This window comes from Vipera ursinii (genome assembly GCF_947247035.1).
Source record: "Vipera ursinii genome assembly, chromosome: 1".
In the NCBI taxonomy this organism is placed as follows: domain Eukaryota; kingdom Metazoa; phylum Chordata; class Lepidosauria; order Squamata; family Viperidae; genus Vipera; species Vipera ursinii.
In genome coordinates, this window is record NC_139512.1 from 335885465 (window position 1) to 335905331 (window position 19867).

Here is a 19867-nt window from a genome sequence, read left to right on the forward strand (position 1 = left end):
TGCTGAATATAAATTGAGGGAGGCTGTACTAGAAGAAGAAAGTGTTAAAATTTACCAGGCAAGCCAGCTTTCCCAAAGGATGACTGTTCTTCAAATGCATCCAGGTTTTTGAACAATAATGTCAAGGATCATTTTCACCTCCCCTTTGTTTTCATTGGGGATTGTCTTTTATTCTTTTCTTTTTCCTCAGTGAGTGACAGAGTCCCTCACTCACAGCTTAATATTTGGAGAAAAACCTAATTTTCTTATAGGAAGCTATAGCTGATCAACAATGGGTTGATTGTTGTGAACTCCAATGTGAGTTCCATATATCTATTTCTCCTCTTCTCCATTACAAAAATTAGTTGTTTTTTTTCTTTAGGAAACATTGCCTGAGATTCTCAGAATGCACTTTGCTTCAATGACGAAGATGCTTCTTGGCAAACAATAGGTCTCAGGTTAATGCCTACCCTTTCCAGATAGAGCTGGGTCTGTGACTTTGGATGAACTGATTCTAATCAGCAGAGACAAAGACAGACCATTGTTTGACTAGGCATAAAGCAGTTTCCCATGTTCCTATTTTATATCAAGAAAAGTTATTAAAATTTATCACCCAAAATATTCAGTACATTCTTGTTACATTGTATAATTGTCAAGGAATATCACATAAAGAAACAAAGCTAATTAATATATACCAGCAACTTGAAATGCATTGCGATACATACAAAATAAAATTATATTTTATAGTGCTGCTTTGCTCTATCACTTCCAGGGAAATAATTTTTACAAATGCCTGTGTTAACAATAATTTAGAGCAGCCAATCAGATCTGAGATACTTTAAAACGTTCCAGATTCCTATCCTGTAGCATTTTATTGGGGGCACTGGCACAGACTTACTTCTGTTTATCAGGAGCAGCTGGGAAACTGCTGTTATGCATCGGCATAACAATGTCATCACAAGCATCTTATTAACAATAGCCTTGTGAACTTCCCATCACTGAATAAGCATCTAATATTTCACAGTTGAGAGGAATTACCAAGAATACAGAGAGGAGGAAGAATGTATAATATCTAATGCCTATCAAGATCAAATCAAGGCTGATGGCTGTATTTGGCTGATTTTGAAAAAAAACTAAACAGGATCAAATCTAGTCATAATTGGAAAGGAAACTATCAGGTAATCCCCAAATTTTAGACTGGACTAGAGAGACACAAACATCCCAAATGAAATCAATGGCAAGCCAGTTGCCAAGAAAACAAGAGATGAGTTCACTCTGTTATGTGCCTTTACATTTTTCTACACTCCACCACTGTAGTAACTAAAGCAGTGTTTCTCAACCTTAAAATTTTAAAATTTGTAGACTTCAATTCCCAGAAATCCCCCAGCAAGCAACTGGGAATTTCTGGGAATTGAAATCCAGACATTGCAAAGTTGCTAAGGTTGAGAGCCACTGAGCTAGAGAATTGCTGAGGATGATTAAAAATGACAGTTTAAAAATCTGAAGCAACTCTCTCTGAGCATCCAAGGACAAGTGCTCAATGCCCTCTCTACCAAAGCCGAAAGAGAAAATAGTTCAGTCACCAACAACAGCAGATGCCTTCCTTATATATAATTGTACCCATAGCAGGTCCAAGCCCTACCATATTAGAAAGTTGATTTAAATAAATTTAAAACTGGGGTGTAATCAATTCCTGGTGCTTCTCTGAATATATACTGTACAAAAAATTACTGAAGATTCCATATTTTTTTCTTTTTTTAAACAAGATGATAAACAGTATAATTGCTGTAAGCAGACTCCATTAAGTTGGCTTCTGCACTTGGTGGCTGGATGGGCAAACGATCACTATTTCAACCTGCTTTTAGTATATAACACTAACTTGTAGAGGTTCCAATAGTCTTTGATTCTGTTCCTCCACCCATTTCTCCTCCCCCCCCCACTTTCCCTAATCTTGCCAAGTATAATCATCACCCACCTCATATGTGGATCAGAGTACACCTAAAAAGGGGAGAGGGAAGAGAATATACTTTACTTTAAAATGATGTCTTAATTAAAAAGGTAAAGGTTCCCCCGCACATGCGTGCTAGTCGTTTCCGACTCTAGGGGGCATGGCAAAATAAAAATAAAAATCTATATGGTCCACTAGTCTGTTTAAGTAATTAACCATGGGAGGGTTAGAGGAAATCTGCTTTTGGATCAAGCATGGTAAAAATATTATGCTATATAGGAGATAAAGATCACCACCAGGCTCAAGAAAAGTGCAGTTCTGGATTATTACTCAGATGACTAATCTAAGTAATAATCCAGCTGTTCAAATATTGCAATCTGTATCATTGTCACATTACAAACATCTAATATCCATGCTGTTAGGAAAAACCGGAGAACTTCTAAAGCTAAATAATATCCAACTACCTACCGATGACTTTGTTTAGGGTAGCTGTAGTATTCAGCCTCCTGAGGGTTTGCAATGGGTGCAATTAATTTCTAGTTACCATCTGAAAGCAGCACCATCAAATAAATAGTGATTTAACTATTCAATAAAGTAAGCCCATTAAAAAAAACAATGGAACTCATTTCTAAATCAAGGAGTTTTAGCAATAATTATCATAAATGTCTGCTTAAGGAGTGCATTGGATTGCCTAGCAATCAAGTTTTATCATATTCCTTAGCTTGGAAATGTCTCTCCAGGGCATGCCTATTTCTAAAAATCATGCTCTTGTTGCTTTGTGTCCCCCACCCAGCATATGCAACTTTCCTTCTGCTTTTCCTCTCTGCCGTGAAGGATCTAAAGGCACCTGCTGTATTAAGCCATTCATTTATCCCCAATTCAATTTGCTCTTCAGCAGTTTATGCGCTTGGTCCTTGTGATAGAGCAGAATAAAAATATTCCAAGCATTTACGGAAAGCTCATTTCCATGTAAACTACACTCACTATTGTCAGAAGGAAAAGCTGCTATCGTCCCAGAAATACCGAGGATTGCTCAAGAGGGAAAGAATCAATACAGTTGCTGTCTATTCAGTTAAACACAACCTCCCCACCTTAGATGTTTAAAATAAGTAACTCAAATGGCAATTATTCTTCCAAATCATCAATAAACAATGTAATGGTAGTCCTTTTTTTCACCTGCATATGGACACAGTTTTGGTTGCCATCGCATAAAAAAGAAAAGAGTTTAGAAAGAATACAGAGAAGACCAATAAAGATTACGGGACTGAAGACCAATAAAGATTACGGGACTGAAGAGAAAGACCAATAAAGATTACGGGACTGAAGGCTAAGACGTATGAAGATTAGTTGCAGGAATTGGGTATGTCTAGTTCAGGGGTCAGCAACCTGAAACAGTGAAAGAGCCACTCGGAACCGGTTCCCTCACAAAAGGAAAAACTGGGAGCCGCAAAAAATATGTGCGCATGTGCATACATGCGCATGCACAGAACAGGGTTTGACTGAAGAGTGGAACCAAGGCGAGATATGCACCTGTCCTGCATATTTGAATTGATTGGTTGAACTTTTTTTATTTATTTTATTTTATTTTTATTTTAATTCCATTTATATCCCGCCCTTCTCCGAAGACTCAGGGCGGCTTTACAAGCTTAGCGGTAGCCTTCATTCTATGTATATGCCTGCTTATTAGGGCTTTCACACACACACCAGCGGCATTATTACAAAGTCAGCTTAATTGCCCCCAACAATCTGGGTCCTCATTTTACCTACCTCGGAAGGATGGAAGGCTGAGTCAACCTTGAGCCTGGTGGGATGCGAACCTGCACTAATTGCAGGCAGCTGGTGTTACTTAAGGAGGCATTAGCCCACTGCTCCACCAAGGTTTTTTAGTCCCACTTTTTTTTTTTTTGGACTGCACATGGCAGAGGACTGGGAGCCGCAGGAGATGGCTGAAAGAGCCGCATGTGGCTCCGGAGCCGCGGGTTGCAGACCTGTGGTCTAGTTTAATGAAAATAAGGACTAGGGGTGACATGATAGCAGTGTTACAATGAAAAAGGGGTCAACCTATTCTCCAAAGCACCAGAAGGTAAGACAAGAAGCTATGGATGGAAACTAATCAAAGACAGAATCAACCTTGAGCTAAGGAGAAATTTCCTGACAGAACAATTAATCAGTGATGATTTGCCTCTAGAAGTTGTGGGTACTCCAAGACTAGAGGTTTTTAAGAATAGATTGCACAGCCATTTGTCTGAAATGGTATAGGTAGGGTTTCCTACTTGAGCAGGGGACTGGACTAGAAGACCTCCAAGGTCCTTTCCTATTATTCTGTTGTCCTAAAAAAGTCAGGATACCCCCGTACCTATGTCTTGGGTAAGAACACTTCCTTGGTTTAAGGGTACATTTTGATCTTGGCAAGTATCCTGAGAATCTGGAAAGCAGGTCACAGGCATAAGGTAAAGGTAAAGGTTCCCCCGCACATGCGTGCTAGTCGTTTCCAACTCTAGGGGCCGGTGCTCATCTCCGTTTCAAAGCCGAAGAGCCAGCGCTTGTCCGAGGACGTCTCCGTGGTCATGTGGCCGGCATGACTAGACGCCAAAGGCGCACGGAACGCTGTTACCTTCCCACCGTAGTGGTCCCTATTTTTCTACTTGCATTTTTACGTGCTTTCGAACTGCTAGGTTGGCAGAAGCTGGGACGAGTAACAGGCGCTCACTCTGATACACGGCACTCGGGATTCGACCCGCCAAACTGCCGATCTTCTGATCGAGAAGCTCAGCGTCCTAACCCACTGAGCCACCGTGTCACAGGCATACCTGGTTACAAAACAGCAGCCAGACTGGACTTGACAAACTGGTCTTTTCCCAGAAATTGGCAACATTGCTCCCTAGCCCCAGAACTTACCTTTGCCTAGACGTCTTGATATGGGAAACAATTCCAGCAACAGATTAGACTGCAGCCAATTACTACTTTTGTTTTCTAAGGATGCCTATGGGTAGAATTATAGCAATTATTGAATGAGCAAGGCCCAAACGAGGCATCGAAAAATTGGAGCCAGGTTGCAATAAATGCTCGGATTCTCTCTCCTGCATTAAAAAGGCCGAATCCCCATCATAAATGCTAGACTGTTCTTCACAGGCAGGCAGCTGAAAAATTTCCAATGACAAATATAATCTCCTTATAGGAAACAAGCATTATAGGAACACAATATCTCAAAAAGAGGGAAATAAGCCCAATAACAAAACAAATAGGAGCAAGGAATTCCCAGTGGCAAATATATATGCAGTTTTGTTTAAACAAGAACTACAGTAGGCTGCTCGAGAACAGCCCTAGAGTCAGATATTGAAGGATGGGCAGGAAAATGGAGGGAACATTCCTATTTATGCCTGTTTCTGCATAAACCATTCAGTCAGAGCCACAAAGAAATTGTGTGCCTTGCATATACTCAGTGGCGTAGCGTGGGGGGTGCAGGGGGGGCCGGCCGCACCGGGCGCAACATCTGGGGGGGGCAATCGCACTCGCAGCTCCCTGCCTGGCTCACTCACTCTCTCTCACTGCAGTGCTGGCTGTGCGAATCCGATCCGAGCCGCCAGGTTGCCGCCCACTGTGGAGGGGGGTGGGTGCCAGGCGTGCGGTGCGGTGCGGAGAGAGAGCGAGGGACTATCTGGGGGAGGGACAGTGCAGCGGCTGCCCAGCGCAGCGCTGAGCGCGGGACAGAACCACACCAGACCAGACCAGGCACGCTGAAAGGGGGCACGCTGGGTTAGGGGGCGCAAATTACTTGCCTTGCCCTGGGTGCTGACAACCCATGCTACGCCACTGCATATACTCCTAGATATTTTGCAGCTTAGACAAAAGCAAATTCTCTTCCAAGTCAGGCTCAACATCTGGCAACTTCATGGAACATTCATGTAGTTTTCTTGGCAACAAAACAATAGTGGTTTCCAATTTCCTTCTTTTAAGATTCTTTTCTCCAATTTCCTAATCTAACTAACTACAACCTTGGATTTCATGGAGTCTTTCATCTAAGCACTAAGAAATGCCTGGCCTTGTTCTACTTTTCAAAATCAACCAAGGTCAGCTAGAGGCTCCACCCACCTAACTTCTGTGGATAGTACAAAATGTACTGTGACATAAAAATTAGATATCAGATGAAAAGGATTACCAAGATGACGCAGTGATTGAGCTCCCACGCACTTATCCTGATTTATAAATTAACCTGGCTACTACACCATAAACTACCAAAATAGACTGAATTTACACTTTATGATAAACAATCCATATATAAAATCAAAATGAATGCTAACTGCACATAGTATGTTGTGGAATGTAACTGGTAGTTCTTCATTTAACCTGCTTAAGCAAGTTCTGTGGATACAACCTAGTTTGTATTAGCTACCACAACAAGAGCTCCCCCCCTTTATGCTCATCTTTTTCATCCATTTTGGATGACAGACTTTCTATCATAAGCCCAAACATTTTGCTCCCCTCTAATTACAACTACTTCCACACTCAGAAGCCCTTTTTGCAAATACTTGTCTTCCAACATTACATCCACCAGTGGCTGTTGAAACATTCCTGGACAGTTACCTGCATCCTATAAATCCAGCCCCAGAATCAGTCTCTGGTTCTCCACTAGGCAAGGTAGAAAAGTCGAGCAAGATGTGATCTCAGAGGAACCAGTTAGCAATTCCTTCTAAGAGATGTGAGCTCTAGCAACCCTTCTGTTCTAGGTAGCAATTTTATTCTTTCCTTGAACAAGCCCAAACAACTGCAAGCGAGCACTTACTGGTTTAGGGCAGTGGATGTATCTGGCAAGGCTGATGATCAGGTCATGGGTGATTGGATCAACAAGGTTTCTGAAGCTGGCATAGCGATATAAGACATCATCCAGTGAAGTTGATTCCATTCCCAAATCCTGCAGAGGAACAAGTAAATAAACATTTTGAAGTCATCAATGCATACTTAGTGTTCTCAGTGACTGGATGTATTGATGGGTACAGTCCTCCAAACAGACAACAGTCCCATTTCCATCATCTTTGGGGTTTGAGATTCTCCAGAAATAAGAACTTGTACAAATATACATATGCGCATATGGTGAAAGAGCCACATGCTATTGCTTTGTTCAATCAACTCAAGTTGGGACCTCTGGAGATAACCTGCATGGATGAAACTCATCATTATGCTAGTTATTGAAGTAGTCCATATTCTGGTCACATAATATTAAACCATAAGGTCATTACACTGGTTTTTCACACCATGCTAGCCCACAGGAAAGAAATTAACACAATAAATGACCTAGTATAGGATGTTGTATGAATGTAGCTTTAAAGTTTGGAACAAGCAAGTTCTTGGCTTCTCCCTCCCTCTTCATTCATATTCCTTAGCTTCGCAGAGAAAAATATAACAACTGCACTTTTCTTTAGGGGCTGCATTAACACCCAATCATCTGGCTTCCTCTCCCAGCAAATTTGGCTGCTCCCCTTGCACAGAGTGCTTCAACAGGCACCGAAGGAAGATAAGAGCTCTGCACAGAACTGTTTTTCCTGTAATAGGGAACTTTTTTCAGGATGACTCACACTCAACATGAGTCCAAACCAGACATATGAGAATTTCTCTTCTCTTCACATTTCTGTAACTGAAGCAGAATAAGGTATAATTTATTTAATGCTTGCATCAATCATTTTTTAATCTGAAGACCCTCCAGAGTCCAGACCATTCCTCAAATTCTCAGCCAATATAGCCAGGTAAATTCCAACCTGTTTGGAAAGTGCTGGCTGGATGATTGGAATTAATATATATCTGTCCTGATCTCTGGCCAAATCTCAAGTTTCGGAGGATTAGCATGATTCTAACATTATGAAAGAGGGGGAAAAAAGTCTGTATTATCTATGTTTGCAATGCATGACTTTACACATCTCTATCATGTCTAATTAATATGCAACTCCTTAATCCCGAGTCCATTTTCTTCCCAAACAGAGCACTTCAATTTTACCTAGATTGCAGTCCAAATCCTAATGTAAAATCAGCTGCTGTCATTACTATAAGAGAGAATGATAATATACCCATGGATGCTGGCTTTGAAGAAGTAAAACAATCTGAGCAAGTATGCTTGGCTCTGCCGCAAGGCTTGGTCAAAAAAAAAAAAGACTTCCATGGCACGGTGAGCTGTTAAGTCTGGCAACAGACTTTCATCAATTGCTCAAGCTCATGATAAGGTGGAAAGGAACAATTGTCAGTTTGCTTCAAGGTGTTGGTTATTATCCTTAAAGCCCTTTATAGCGTAGGTTCTGGGCATCTGAGGGGTCATTTTGTCCCAATGGGATTGGCCTGCTCCACTTACTCCAGCAGACCCCATCTGTTAAGGAATTTTGGCTGGTGGGGTTTAGGAGATGAGGCTTATCTGCTGTGGCCCCTGCCTTTGGAACATCCTGTTGTCGGACATGAAACCCATCCCCATCCTCTTGGACCTCTGGAAAGGCCTTAAAGCTTGGCTCTGCTGGTTGACTTGGGGCTCCAATGGAGTACTCTGTGCTAGAGTTGGTTGATTTGGTAAGAGAGAAGACCTCGCTTCATTACAGTTTGTCCTCTTGGTTTTTAATTCTTTAATTCTTACTAATTTTAGTTGTTTTTCTATTTATTTATTTTATTTATTTATTTTATTGCATTTATATACCGCCCTTTCCCTGAGGACTCAGGGCGGTTTACAGGGAGTTAAAAATCAACCATACAAAAGTTAAAACCCAATTTAAAAAATATTCTTTTATCATTTTGTAAGCCACTTCAACAAAGAGCTGAGTAGTATTTAAATTTAATAAATAAATAAATACAATAAACAGTCTTTGCTTTAATTCATGGCAGGAATTGCACTTGGAGAGTTCCTTCAGAACTACATAGCCTAGCAAAGTTTTGATATGAAATTCAATACTGTTCAGCTTTTTGAACTAGCTATGCTTCCATGAAGCAATAAGATCATTTCCACCTTCATTCTTACCCATTCTGGCAAATTTTTCCTCTCCAGCATGGAGCAAAATACAAAGCAAATCAGACCTGAATGGGCCAATTTGCCTTTCAGAGTGAATACATAAGCCATCATAACTGACCAAAATCCCCTGCTATGCTGCGTAACTATTTGGTACATTTAAAAGTGAAATGCATATGAGACAAGATTCAAAAAGCAACTCCTTTTATGCCTACTTAACTGACAGATACAATAGTACTAATAAAAGAGAATATTTGTAGCTCAGGGTTGACATGTGGGACCCTTGGTGCTCTCTGAGTTGGTTGTTTTCTTACAGACCTTTTATTAGACTATCACCCAGCCCAAAAAGGAAAAACAAGGCCCAATCACCTCTCCACCAGCAATCAGCACCGGGATCAGCATGGATTCCAAGGCTAACATCAGACCAACAATCAAGTAAACAATACCGCAATGGAGGAACTGCCAAAGAAGCCAACAGTAGACAGCCCAACCAAAGAATCTCTAAGACCACTCCCACCAACGCTGACAGGCAAGCACTAGAATATAAGCTGACAGCAAACTGCACTTCTTACTACCACTGCTAAGCTTGTCAGCCGCCCTGAGTCTTCGGAGAAGGGCGGGATATAAGTGGAATTTAAAAAATAAAAAATAAATGTTACCTAGTTTGGGTAATAAAACATCTGCAAAAAAACAAGCAAGCTCAGAGAGCTCCAAGGACTCCTGAGATACAATAGTTTTATGGAAGTATTCAGCAACATTATAGTTATTGATGCAAGCCGTCAAGGCCCATTGTGTGTGTGTGTGTGTTTTTTTAGGCAAGGCAATTTTGCTTCAAACCAATTTTATTTACAACACTCTCAGAAATTGAGGGTATTCAACAGGAACAACAACATAAAGTTTAAAATCTTGCTTCTTCCCATAAGAAACTAAGAAAGAGCAATCATTGGCCTGTCTCTTTACAACATATCTTGCGTTTATCTGTCTCACCAGCTGACCATTCTATAAAGCAGAAGAGAATTATGACAGCTTCACTTACTTAGTGAAGTACAAGCTGCTTTTTTGAACATAAGCTGTGTGCTGTTGGACCGGACCCCTGGCCCATCTAATCCAGCAGACTGTTCTTATGATGGCCAATCGACTGCAAAAGAAGCCAGTCTGTATTTCCCCAAAATATTTTCTATGTTTCATAAGTTTATTAGTAACAGATGGCAATGGCAAATACAATATTAGGTAAGAAAGCAGCTTTAAACAATTTTAATCATGATTATCCTTAGAAAGTATATGTTTCACCTGAAAATTAGCTTGACTTGAGAGATTTTTTTAATTTATTTTTTCCCAACAACCTTCAGCATTACAAATAGTTGACTTACAAGAACTGTTGGAAGTTATGACAGCCCTGGAAAGGTGCTTTATGGCCTATAAAGAACTTTTGGCTGTCATAAAAAGGGCCCTGCCCAGTCACATGATCATGATCTGGATGCCTGGCAACTTGTTCATTCTTACAACTGGCTGCCAAGTGCCCTGGAATCATGTGATTGCCATTTTCAGTCTTCTCTGTCAGTTTCCCCAGAAAATCAGTGGGAAAGCCAGCATGGAAATTTGCAAGCTGCTGGCACCTGCCAAGAAGACTCCTTCTCATCTCTTGGGGCTAGCTGAAAGAGCTGCTTGCCAAGGGGAGCTGAACTCCCTCGGTGAGCTCACTTCCTGATGATCTGAGCTGTTTCTGCACCCCATGGAAGGAGTTCCCTTCTGGACATGGAGAAGAATTGAGTTCCTTTGACGGTGTAGAGAAATGGACCTGATATCATGAAGATCTGAGGCCCATTCCTGCATCCCGCCAAAGGCATTCCCTTCCATGCACAAAGGGGAGCTGATATCATTCTGCAGGCAGCTCTTTCAGTGAGCCTCTCTAGAGAAAAGATGGAGCTGAAATCCAAGCAGAGATTGGAGAGGCAGTGCAGTAAGGTTAGATGTGAAGAGTGCCTGAGATGAGTAGGGAAAGCTTTAGGAAGCCTGCGGAAAGTTACATGTAAGTGTCCCTTCATTCAATGGCTCAAAATCCTGCATTTTGGTATGGAGGTTTCTCAGCAGAATCTCCCAGGATCTCCCCCACCCCAACCTCCACCCGTAAGGCACTCCTTGTTTCTTACCTGGGACTCTGTCCGTTCAATAACACACACAATCACTTAACAACAATATCAGGATTGCACTCATTAAGCCAAGCAATCACATCGGGAGTCATATAATACCTCAAATAAGGATAGCTTCACTTAAGATTCCAGGCTCAATTGTGGACATAACTCAAGGACTATCTGTAAGCAGTCTGTTGTAAACTACAGTGAAGAGTCATTTGATCATTAACATGGAAGACCACAGAAAGCTTCTGCAGTCAGGGGGAGAAGATTGGGGAATAAAGTCAGCCCATCTCATTGATATATGGGGTAATCAAGGTTTGGTTCTCTCCTGCTTTTTTAAATATTTATATGAAGCCACTGAGAGAGGTCATTCAACAATTTGAGGTCAAGCATCATCAGTGTGCTGATATCATCCAGCCCTATATTGCCACTCCAGACCATGAGAGATGCTGTCAAAGTTATTTTCTGACATTTAGAAACTGTTAGGATCTGGAAGGGAAAGAACAGACTGAAACCTTTATAGATTGCTACTGATACACTGGGATTCTTAGATGCTGCCACAGTTGTTCATAGATGGACAAGTTTTACCCCTGAAGAAGTAGGTTCACCAACTGAGGTTTCTTCTGGATTCACAGCTTCCACTGGACCAGCAAGGTGAAGTGATTGCCAGAAGGACCTATGTTCAGCTTTGGTGAAGTATCAGTTGTGACAGTACTAGGCAGGAGGATCTGACTACAGTGAATCATGTATAGGAACTGACCAGGCTGAGGCCAAGGGAGGGATCAAGCATGTTATCAGTTTGGAGTCTCTCTGTGCCCATAAGAGATCTAAGTCCAGCCCGTCTTGAATTCTGTTGACTCTTATCTACCGCCAATTTGCCTTGACCATTAGTAGTTCAGATTCTTGTTTAGAGGATCTAACTCTGACTCCCAATTTCTTGTACCTGACCTCATGCCCTTATCATCCATCCGCTCCAGCTAGACTACTGCAATGTATTCTATTTGGAGCTGTCCTTAAAGATTACTTGGTAATTGCAATTGACCCAACATACAATGGATCATATACTTTTTGGTTCCTGGCATTTGGAGCACATAACTCTAGTTTTGCAGATCCTGCATTGGTTGCCAATTGGTTTCCAGGTACAATTTTTGACCTATGAAATTCTTTATGACCTGTTACCCAGATATCCGCAAGACCACCCACAACAATAACTACCAGCCCAACTGATCAGATTAAACAGAAACTGCTACAAATCTCACATTTTCAATGCAAGAGGAGCTGAAGTGAGAAGGTGCTGTTTTTCTTTTATAGCACTGATGCTGTGGTAGAGATTAGACCAGCCTACTCTTTGATGATGGTTCAAAAACTATTGTAGAGGGAATTGTTTTGGTGTCTTCCCCTGATTTTACGATGCCACGTTTAACTTTCACTATTGAAAGTTAACTATTGTCTTGCTTTTGGCTTGAGGCTGCTTTTTGTTACTGTTATTTGTGACGTTTCAGTGTAGTGATGTTACTGTGGATGTTTTAAATTGTCTTTTTATATTCTATGCAACCCACCAAGAGTCTTTTTAATGCAGTGGGATAGAAATGTATTTTAATGATGATGATGATGATGATAAGACAAATATTATTGTTAAAAACATATCCAGGCTTATAATTAAAAGGTCTTATGTGGTACTGAGCCCAAACTGAAGTGCTGAAACAAAATCAAAGTTATAGATAATGTTTCCTAAATTGTCTCTTTCATTAATTTCTTCTGAGCTGTTTCAAAGTTTCCGAAACAATTACATGACAACAGAGAGTCAAATTTTCATCCCACAAATGTTTAAACGTTTCAGCAGATACATAACCTAGGCATATAATTAAATTAAAATAGCATTTAGGAAACAAAATCATATATGGGAGGGCACTTTAACAGGAAACTTTGAAGCTGGGCTGCTCTGAAGAATACTAAGACACTTTAAAACATGTCTTTAATTAAATTCCAAGGGAGTCAAGCTTAACTGCATCCTGCCTTTCTGCACACACAAGCAATGACTTTCCTCACAAATTTGGGATAGCTAAATTGCCATCAGGAACAACGTCAGTCAGAAACATAAAACAGAAGTTCCATAAAGGACATCAATTGTATCAAGCTTTCAAATGTTCACCAGCTGCTCAGTATTACAGTAGACATACGATGGTTACTTCCATAATAGCTAACCATGCTTTGGCAAGCATTCACACTGAATGCTTACCAGAGCAGAAAGGCAGGGTATAAATCAGATACAAATAAACAACTTTGTGTTTATGGTTTCAATCCAGTAGATACACCTAACATAAATACTATAAAACAGCTAGGCATATGTTGATGAAGGGTGGAAGTCACACCAAGAGAAATGGCCAAAGCCATGCAAAGGGCAGCAACTGTAATACAGAGCAGTGGCTTGACATCTAAGACCTAAACTGCACCTGATCCCCCACCTCTGATAGAATAATAGAATAATAACTTTATTGTCACTTTAGGTAAAGGTTCCCCCGCACATGCGTGCTAGTCGTTTCCAACTCTAGGGGGCAGTGCTCATCTCTGTTTCAAAGCCGAAGAGCCAGCGCTTGTCCGAGGACGTCTTCCGTTGTCATGTGGCTGGCATGACTAGACGCCAAAGGCACACGGAACGCTGTTACCTTCCCACCGTAGTGGTCCCTATTTTTCTACTTGTATTTTTATGTGCTTTTGAACTGCTAGGTTGGCAGAAGCTGGGACGAGTAACAGGCGCTCACTCTGTTACAGGTGCTCATATCGGACAGCACTCGGGATTTGACCCGCCAAACTGCCGACCTTCTGATCGACAAGCTCAGCATCCTAACCCACTGAGCCACCGTGTCCCTCTTCCAACATTGTCACTTTGAATGTACACTAATTGGCATACATTAAAATGAAATTTTGTTGCATACAGCTCTCAAAGGGTCACTACTTCCGATATACACTACATAAATATGGCAAAAATAAATACAGAATTATGCATATACCCACATATATTATATGACACAGAGAAACAATAGTCTAGTACAGGGTATGTATACATGAGCATGGAGAGAAAAAACGAATCTTGAGAGTTTACCAGACGGATGGCATAGGGAACAAAGCTATTACTGAATCGGGTAGTCCTGCTAGAAATACTTCGAAACCTCCTCCCAGAGGGGAGCAACAGAAACAGATGTAAAGTGGGTATGTGGGTTCTCTAACAATGCTTTGAGCTCTAAGCAAATATAAGTGCTTATAAGCACCATCCTGAATACCAGGAAGCGAGCTTCCTATGTCTTCTCGGCTGATGCAACAGACTGTTGAAGACTTTCGGTTTTCTTGTTATACATGTCAACAATCAAATGCTCTAAACTGTGGGAAAAGACGTAAGAACATATGTATAAAACCATTAGGCACCAGACAGTGAACTGACTCTTAGGCTGCTAGATTGATTTGCTCTGGAAGAATTATGTCTCACGAAAAAAGACACAAAATTAGAACATAAAATTAGCAAATTTACTTTTCTGGAATATATCTTAAAAGCTTATTGAGTTGATATCGGACAGCCATCTTTTAGCCAAGTTTACATATCATAATGGTGTCTTAACAATAATTAACACTACTTAGGAGATAACATAGGCTTTCCCAACCTGAGCACCTACTATATACATGGATTTCAACTCCCAACATACTCAGCAATGACTGTGTTGAGAGGGAATTCTGGGAGTTGAAAACCACACATTTGGAGAGTATTGCAGGTTGAGAATATTCACAATAGATGAGTCATGCCACACCACACCAAGATCTGCACATCACCATTAGAGTGTAATATGAATTAGGTCTCTGACTACATCAGTGAATGCAAATGAAGTGGCTGAGCTAACCATTAGAAATTCTAGATTGAAAACTTACTGATCCTACAGAACATTTTCTCAATAGCAGATCTGATAGCCCATTCACTAAATTCAGGTTTAATATGAATTAACCCAGAATATTTTCAATTGCAAAAAAACCATTCAGCAACATTTCAGGGCTTCCACTAATATATGGAATGGAGGAGGAGATGCAAGAAAACAAGGATTTTCAAAATTATGCATGCATTTATTTGCTAGAGGGAATTACACATGGAATCTGATTCACTGGCTTTCTCATAAGAACATCTTAAATTTTAAAACATATGATTATCTTCCTAGAGTCAACAACATGGATCTCAACAACAGAAAATCTCATTCTAGTCTTTTTTTTATTAGATGTTCAGAATCACTCCATACAGAAAGCTTTAAGATAGGAGGAGTATAGTAACCAATTCTAGAGGGATAGATATGTTTGTGGTGGGTACATTTGGATGACATAACAAGCCAGGCTTGTGGCTTAGCTTGGAATGTGCCAGATTATACCCTCTGATTCCCCTGTGCACAGTTCAGAGTTTTTGTCAAATTATTACTCATTCTGCAAGCCTGTTTACTGCACATCACTCAGGTGTTGTGCTAGTGTGTGTGTATGCACCACACATTCCTTTATTGTGCATCTGTGTGTGGGAATGGTGTGTGTGTGTGTGTGTGTGTGCGCGTGCGTGCGTGTGCACACGCACAGAAATGCAGACACTCAAATACATCTTCTACTGGATGTTTGCATTTCCCCCCCCCCCTCAAAGTTTGCTTTTCTTTTTGTTCTTCCATTTGAAAGACTTTCATTTGGGGTCACTTATTTGATCTAGTGCCTGGGGAGGAAAAGCACATTGGCCTTATCTCTGAAATAACTCTGAACAAAGACATAATTGTTAGTTATACAAACTCTTCAGGATAATTGAGCCAATGAAGCCAGAAATCATGCCTCTCCCTATCCTTGTGGTTTCTTCCAACAGCCTCAACAGCTCCTTCATATATAGGACAAAGTGGAAGATAGGTGAGGGAAAACAGAACTTTCCCACAGTACTTAAAATCCTTGGATTTTTTTTTTCATAGGAGGCGTAGATGTATTGCCACAGATATAATGCAGAGCAAAGATGTCAGAGAATTCAGCCACGTCATATGAGGCAGGGAAAAAAGTATTTTGGACACACATAGCAAAATCAGAAGTTTCCAGGTGTCAGTTGGTGTTACTATACCCTGCACAAACCAACAGGAAGTAGGAAGTGCAAATGAAGGTGGCTCAAGTACTCTTGAAACTTCTCAAAGGTATCCTCTCAATCAATTGTAGCATAAGAGCAACATTTACTTATTCTCTAATTTCCTGAAAAAGGTTAGCGCCTATTCTTCCCAAAGTTTTCTGTCTAAATTTCACTCTAGTTATATTATTATTCAAAGGCCAATTAGAGAACCAAAGTTCTCTAGTTCTCCTTGTATTTTTTGGAACATCTTTAGAGCACTCCGAACTGCTTAAAACAGCTGATGGGATGAAGCTTATAACCACCACTTCACAATCTACAGTTGGAGATAAGAATGATTATATTCATACAACCCACTCAGTCGTGTTATTGAAATAAGTTCCTAAACCATAACCTCACAAAGTGAACATCTGAGCAGTATATTAAGCCACATACATAATAATAATCAAAAATAACATTACTCATGCTTACTATTTTGTGTGAAAATTTCTTCTAGGCTTTACCCAAGGTTTGCTCTGGAAGAATTATGTCTTATGATAAAGGACATAAAATTAGAGAACATAAAATTAGCAAATCTTATCTTTTGCTTAATGTAAGTGTAGTAAGAGGCTCTCCCTCCTGAGGGTGGAGATTGCATCATATTTCATCACAAGGCCAAATCATTTTACCAACAAGGACTTCTTTAGTAAGACCTGCTGCTTATAGCTGGGCATGGCATGGAAGGCAGAGAGTATAGTATATGGCCTCCATTACTCACAATGACTCCCCATTCCCTGCCACAAGCCTTGGCCTACATTTTAGGGAAATGTCTCAGAAAGAGTTCCCTGCAAGATAAGGTGTTCCTACAAATATACCCTTTTTTCAGGCAGAGCTTAGCAGATTGTTTATCAAAGCAGATTTAGATCTGACGCAGAAAAAGGCATATGGTCCACTCCGTTCAGGGATTATATTGTTTCCAGATCCAAGTAGACATCTCAGAAATATAAATTCTTCCCTACACTTATCTTTTCTGGCCTGCCAAAAACTAATGCATCTAGATGACGATGGATTTAGAAAACAGGAATTCTTCAAAATGCTAAGGTGATCTTTAGAGAGGTTTCAGGTCTCATGCCATCATCTCAAACCACACCTACTCCAGCAACTGAAGTGGTCCATATTTAATCGCTGCCGATTCCTTCCACAGGCATTGAGAACAAAGGAATGGATACAGATCTCATTCACAAAACTCAACTCGCCCATCTGACAGAGTGGGCTGTGATCCCTAAAAGCTTGCATGAAAATAAACTTATTTGCTAAGATGCTCCAAGATTTTGGGTTTGGAAGGGAACACAGAGACTGCAGCAACAAATAGAAACCTCGAGGGAAGGTTCTTGCAATGTAGATCCAAGAGTAGAATGCAATAATTTTGGGGGCACCAGTAAAAATACTGGATAAAACAGGAAGCCAGAGAAGTGTGTTATATGTGGGGGAAAAGGAACTGGTGGGCATTTTCCTAGGAGAAAGATCCTTTCAAGGGTCTTTATCCAGGTCAATCGGTGACTTTAGCAGAAACTGAAAAATTCCATCAGATTCCCCTTATTCTCTGTTATGGCATCGGGCAAAGTCAGTTCAGGTTGTTCAGCACTGAAATATATTCTGAAATTTTGGCACTAGGGAGAAATTAGTTACAAACCTAAATTTGATTTTATTATTTACTACATAAATAATAATTCATGACACAACAGATAAAATTGCACTGTCACTCCTACTTAGAAAATATTCAAAGTAAATACCTAGTAGGCCAATCCTTTACTCCAGGGGTGTCAAGCTCAATTTCACTGAGGGCCGCATCAGCATTGGGGTTGCCCTCAGGGGGCCGGGTGGGTATGGCCAGGGTGGGTGTGGCCTACTGGGTGGGCGTGGCTAGAGTGCATGTGGCCTACTGGGTGGGCATGGCCAGCTCTACATCATTCGCATCAAGGGTGCCTATGGGGGCCTGGGCAGGAGTGGGACAGATCTGAGGGTCTCTGGCAGAAGGAGGGTCTCTGGGCCAGGGCCAAGGCAGTGGGGGCCGTTCCCTCACTGTTTCCAGGATGGCTTCGTGAGCCACATGAAACCACTTCGCGGGCCGGATCTGGCCCCCAGGCCTTGTGTTTGACATGTCTGCTTTACTCATTACTGTATTATGACTTGTAAGTGGTTCTTTACTGGACTTCTGAAAACTGTTCTAGGATAACAGACTATAGATATTTGATGGTGTTTTATTAAATGATATTATACAGTTAGTTATTCCATCTAAGATGCTTCTGAGAGATTTTCACCATACCGTAGAATCAAAATAGGTCTCAGATGAATCTCTCAGTACAATCGGTTATCTTACATCTACCAAATTTTAGAGCAGTACCCTAAACTTTCTGCTCCTACTGTAGAATTTTTGCATATCTACTCAAAACAGCCAGCGCAAGTTAAGCCATTAAGACGTCAGACAAAGTACAGAAAGAACTAGGCTGCCGTCTACTCTCAGGCTACAGAACCACACTGAGTAATCAGCTCTCCCAGAGATTTTTTGTTGTGTGGAAAAATACTAGGGAGGGCTACAATGTACACCAGAACGAAAAGTGGTTTATAAATCTAATAAATGAAAATTTCATTTCAGAGCTGGTTCCCAAAGCCATGCTTCAGACTTTGGCTGCAGAAAATAAGGATGTCTATAAAAGTGCACAGAATGACAAAATAATATACTTCCTCCTACACCTTCCCCTCTCCCATGTACTGCACAAAGTGCAGCAGAGAATATGATCTATAGGTGTCTGGAATTATTATTTAGAGGAAAGATTTTTGTCAGCAAAGCATGCAACATATAGTAGAGATGCCATAGTACAGAACATTTATTTTATGAAATAATTAACCAGAAACTATATCAATAAAACATAGTTATTTTCTGCAATACTGTTCCAGATTTCATGCCAATCCAAAGTCGTCAATAACTGTTTACACTATCAATTAACACTGCTAACAAGCACCTTGGATACTATACTATGTTCAAATATGGTAGGAGATATTCAATTGGCGTATAGTTTTCAGTAGAAAGCCATGTTTTTCTGGCCTAAATGCCCATTTGGCAATTTCAAAGAAAAGCAGTTGTCCAACTACATATTGTATTTTTTTATAGATGTCTAGGTGTCCTAGTGGAGAATCACTTATGTATGGGCCAGCAGTGTGCTGCAGCTACCAAAAAAGCCAAGGCAATCCTAGGCTGTATCCACAGGTGGATAGCATCAAGATCACAAGAAGGAATAATACTGCTTTATACCATATTAATAAGGCCTCACTTGGAATATTGATCCAGTTCTGGTCACCACAATACAAAAAAGATGCTAAGATCCTAGGAGGTATACAGAGAAGAGCAACAAAGATGATAAAAAGTCTGCAGGCTAGATCATATCATAAACGGTTGAGGGAGCTAGGTATGCGTAGCCTATCAAAGAGAAGGATTGGGGTGACATAATAGCTGTCTTCCAGTACTTGAGGAGTTGGCAGAGCAAAGGCTTGAGGAGTTGGCACAGCAAAGAGGGTTATTAAAAGGAAGAACAAGAATGGTTGGAAGCTTGTTAAAGAGAGATCCAGCCTAGAACTAATGAGAAATTTCCTGACAGCGAGAACAATTAATGGGGGGGAAAAAAGCTTGCCTCCTGGAGCTGTGGGTGTTCCATCGTTAGAAGCTTTCAAGAATTGAC

General features: G+C 40.7%; 1 protein-coding gene across 1 annotated transcript in view; it reads right to left on the bottom strand.

Annotated features, from left to right (window-relative positions):
• Window positions 1-19867, bottom strand: part of LRRC75A (leucine rich repeat containing 75A) — a 50190-nt gene that overhangs the window by 24373 nt on the left and 5950 nt on the right. The window contains exon 2 of the mRNA XM_083362586.1: window positions 6711-6839. Coding sequence (XP_083218712.1) covers window positions 6711-6839 — 129 coding nt within the window. The remainder of the gene's footprint in view (window positions 1-6710; window positions 6840-19867) is intronic.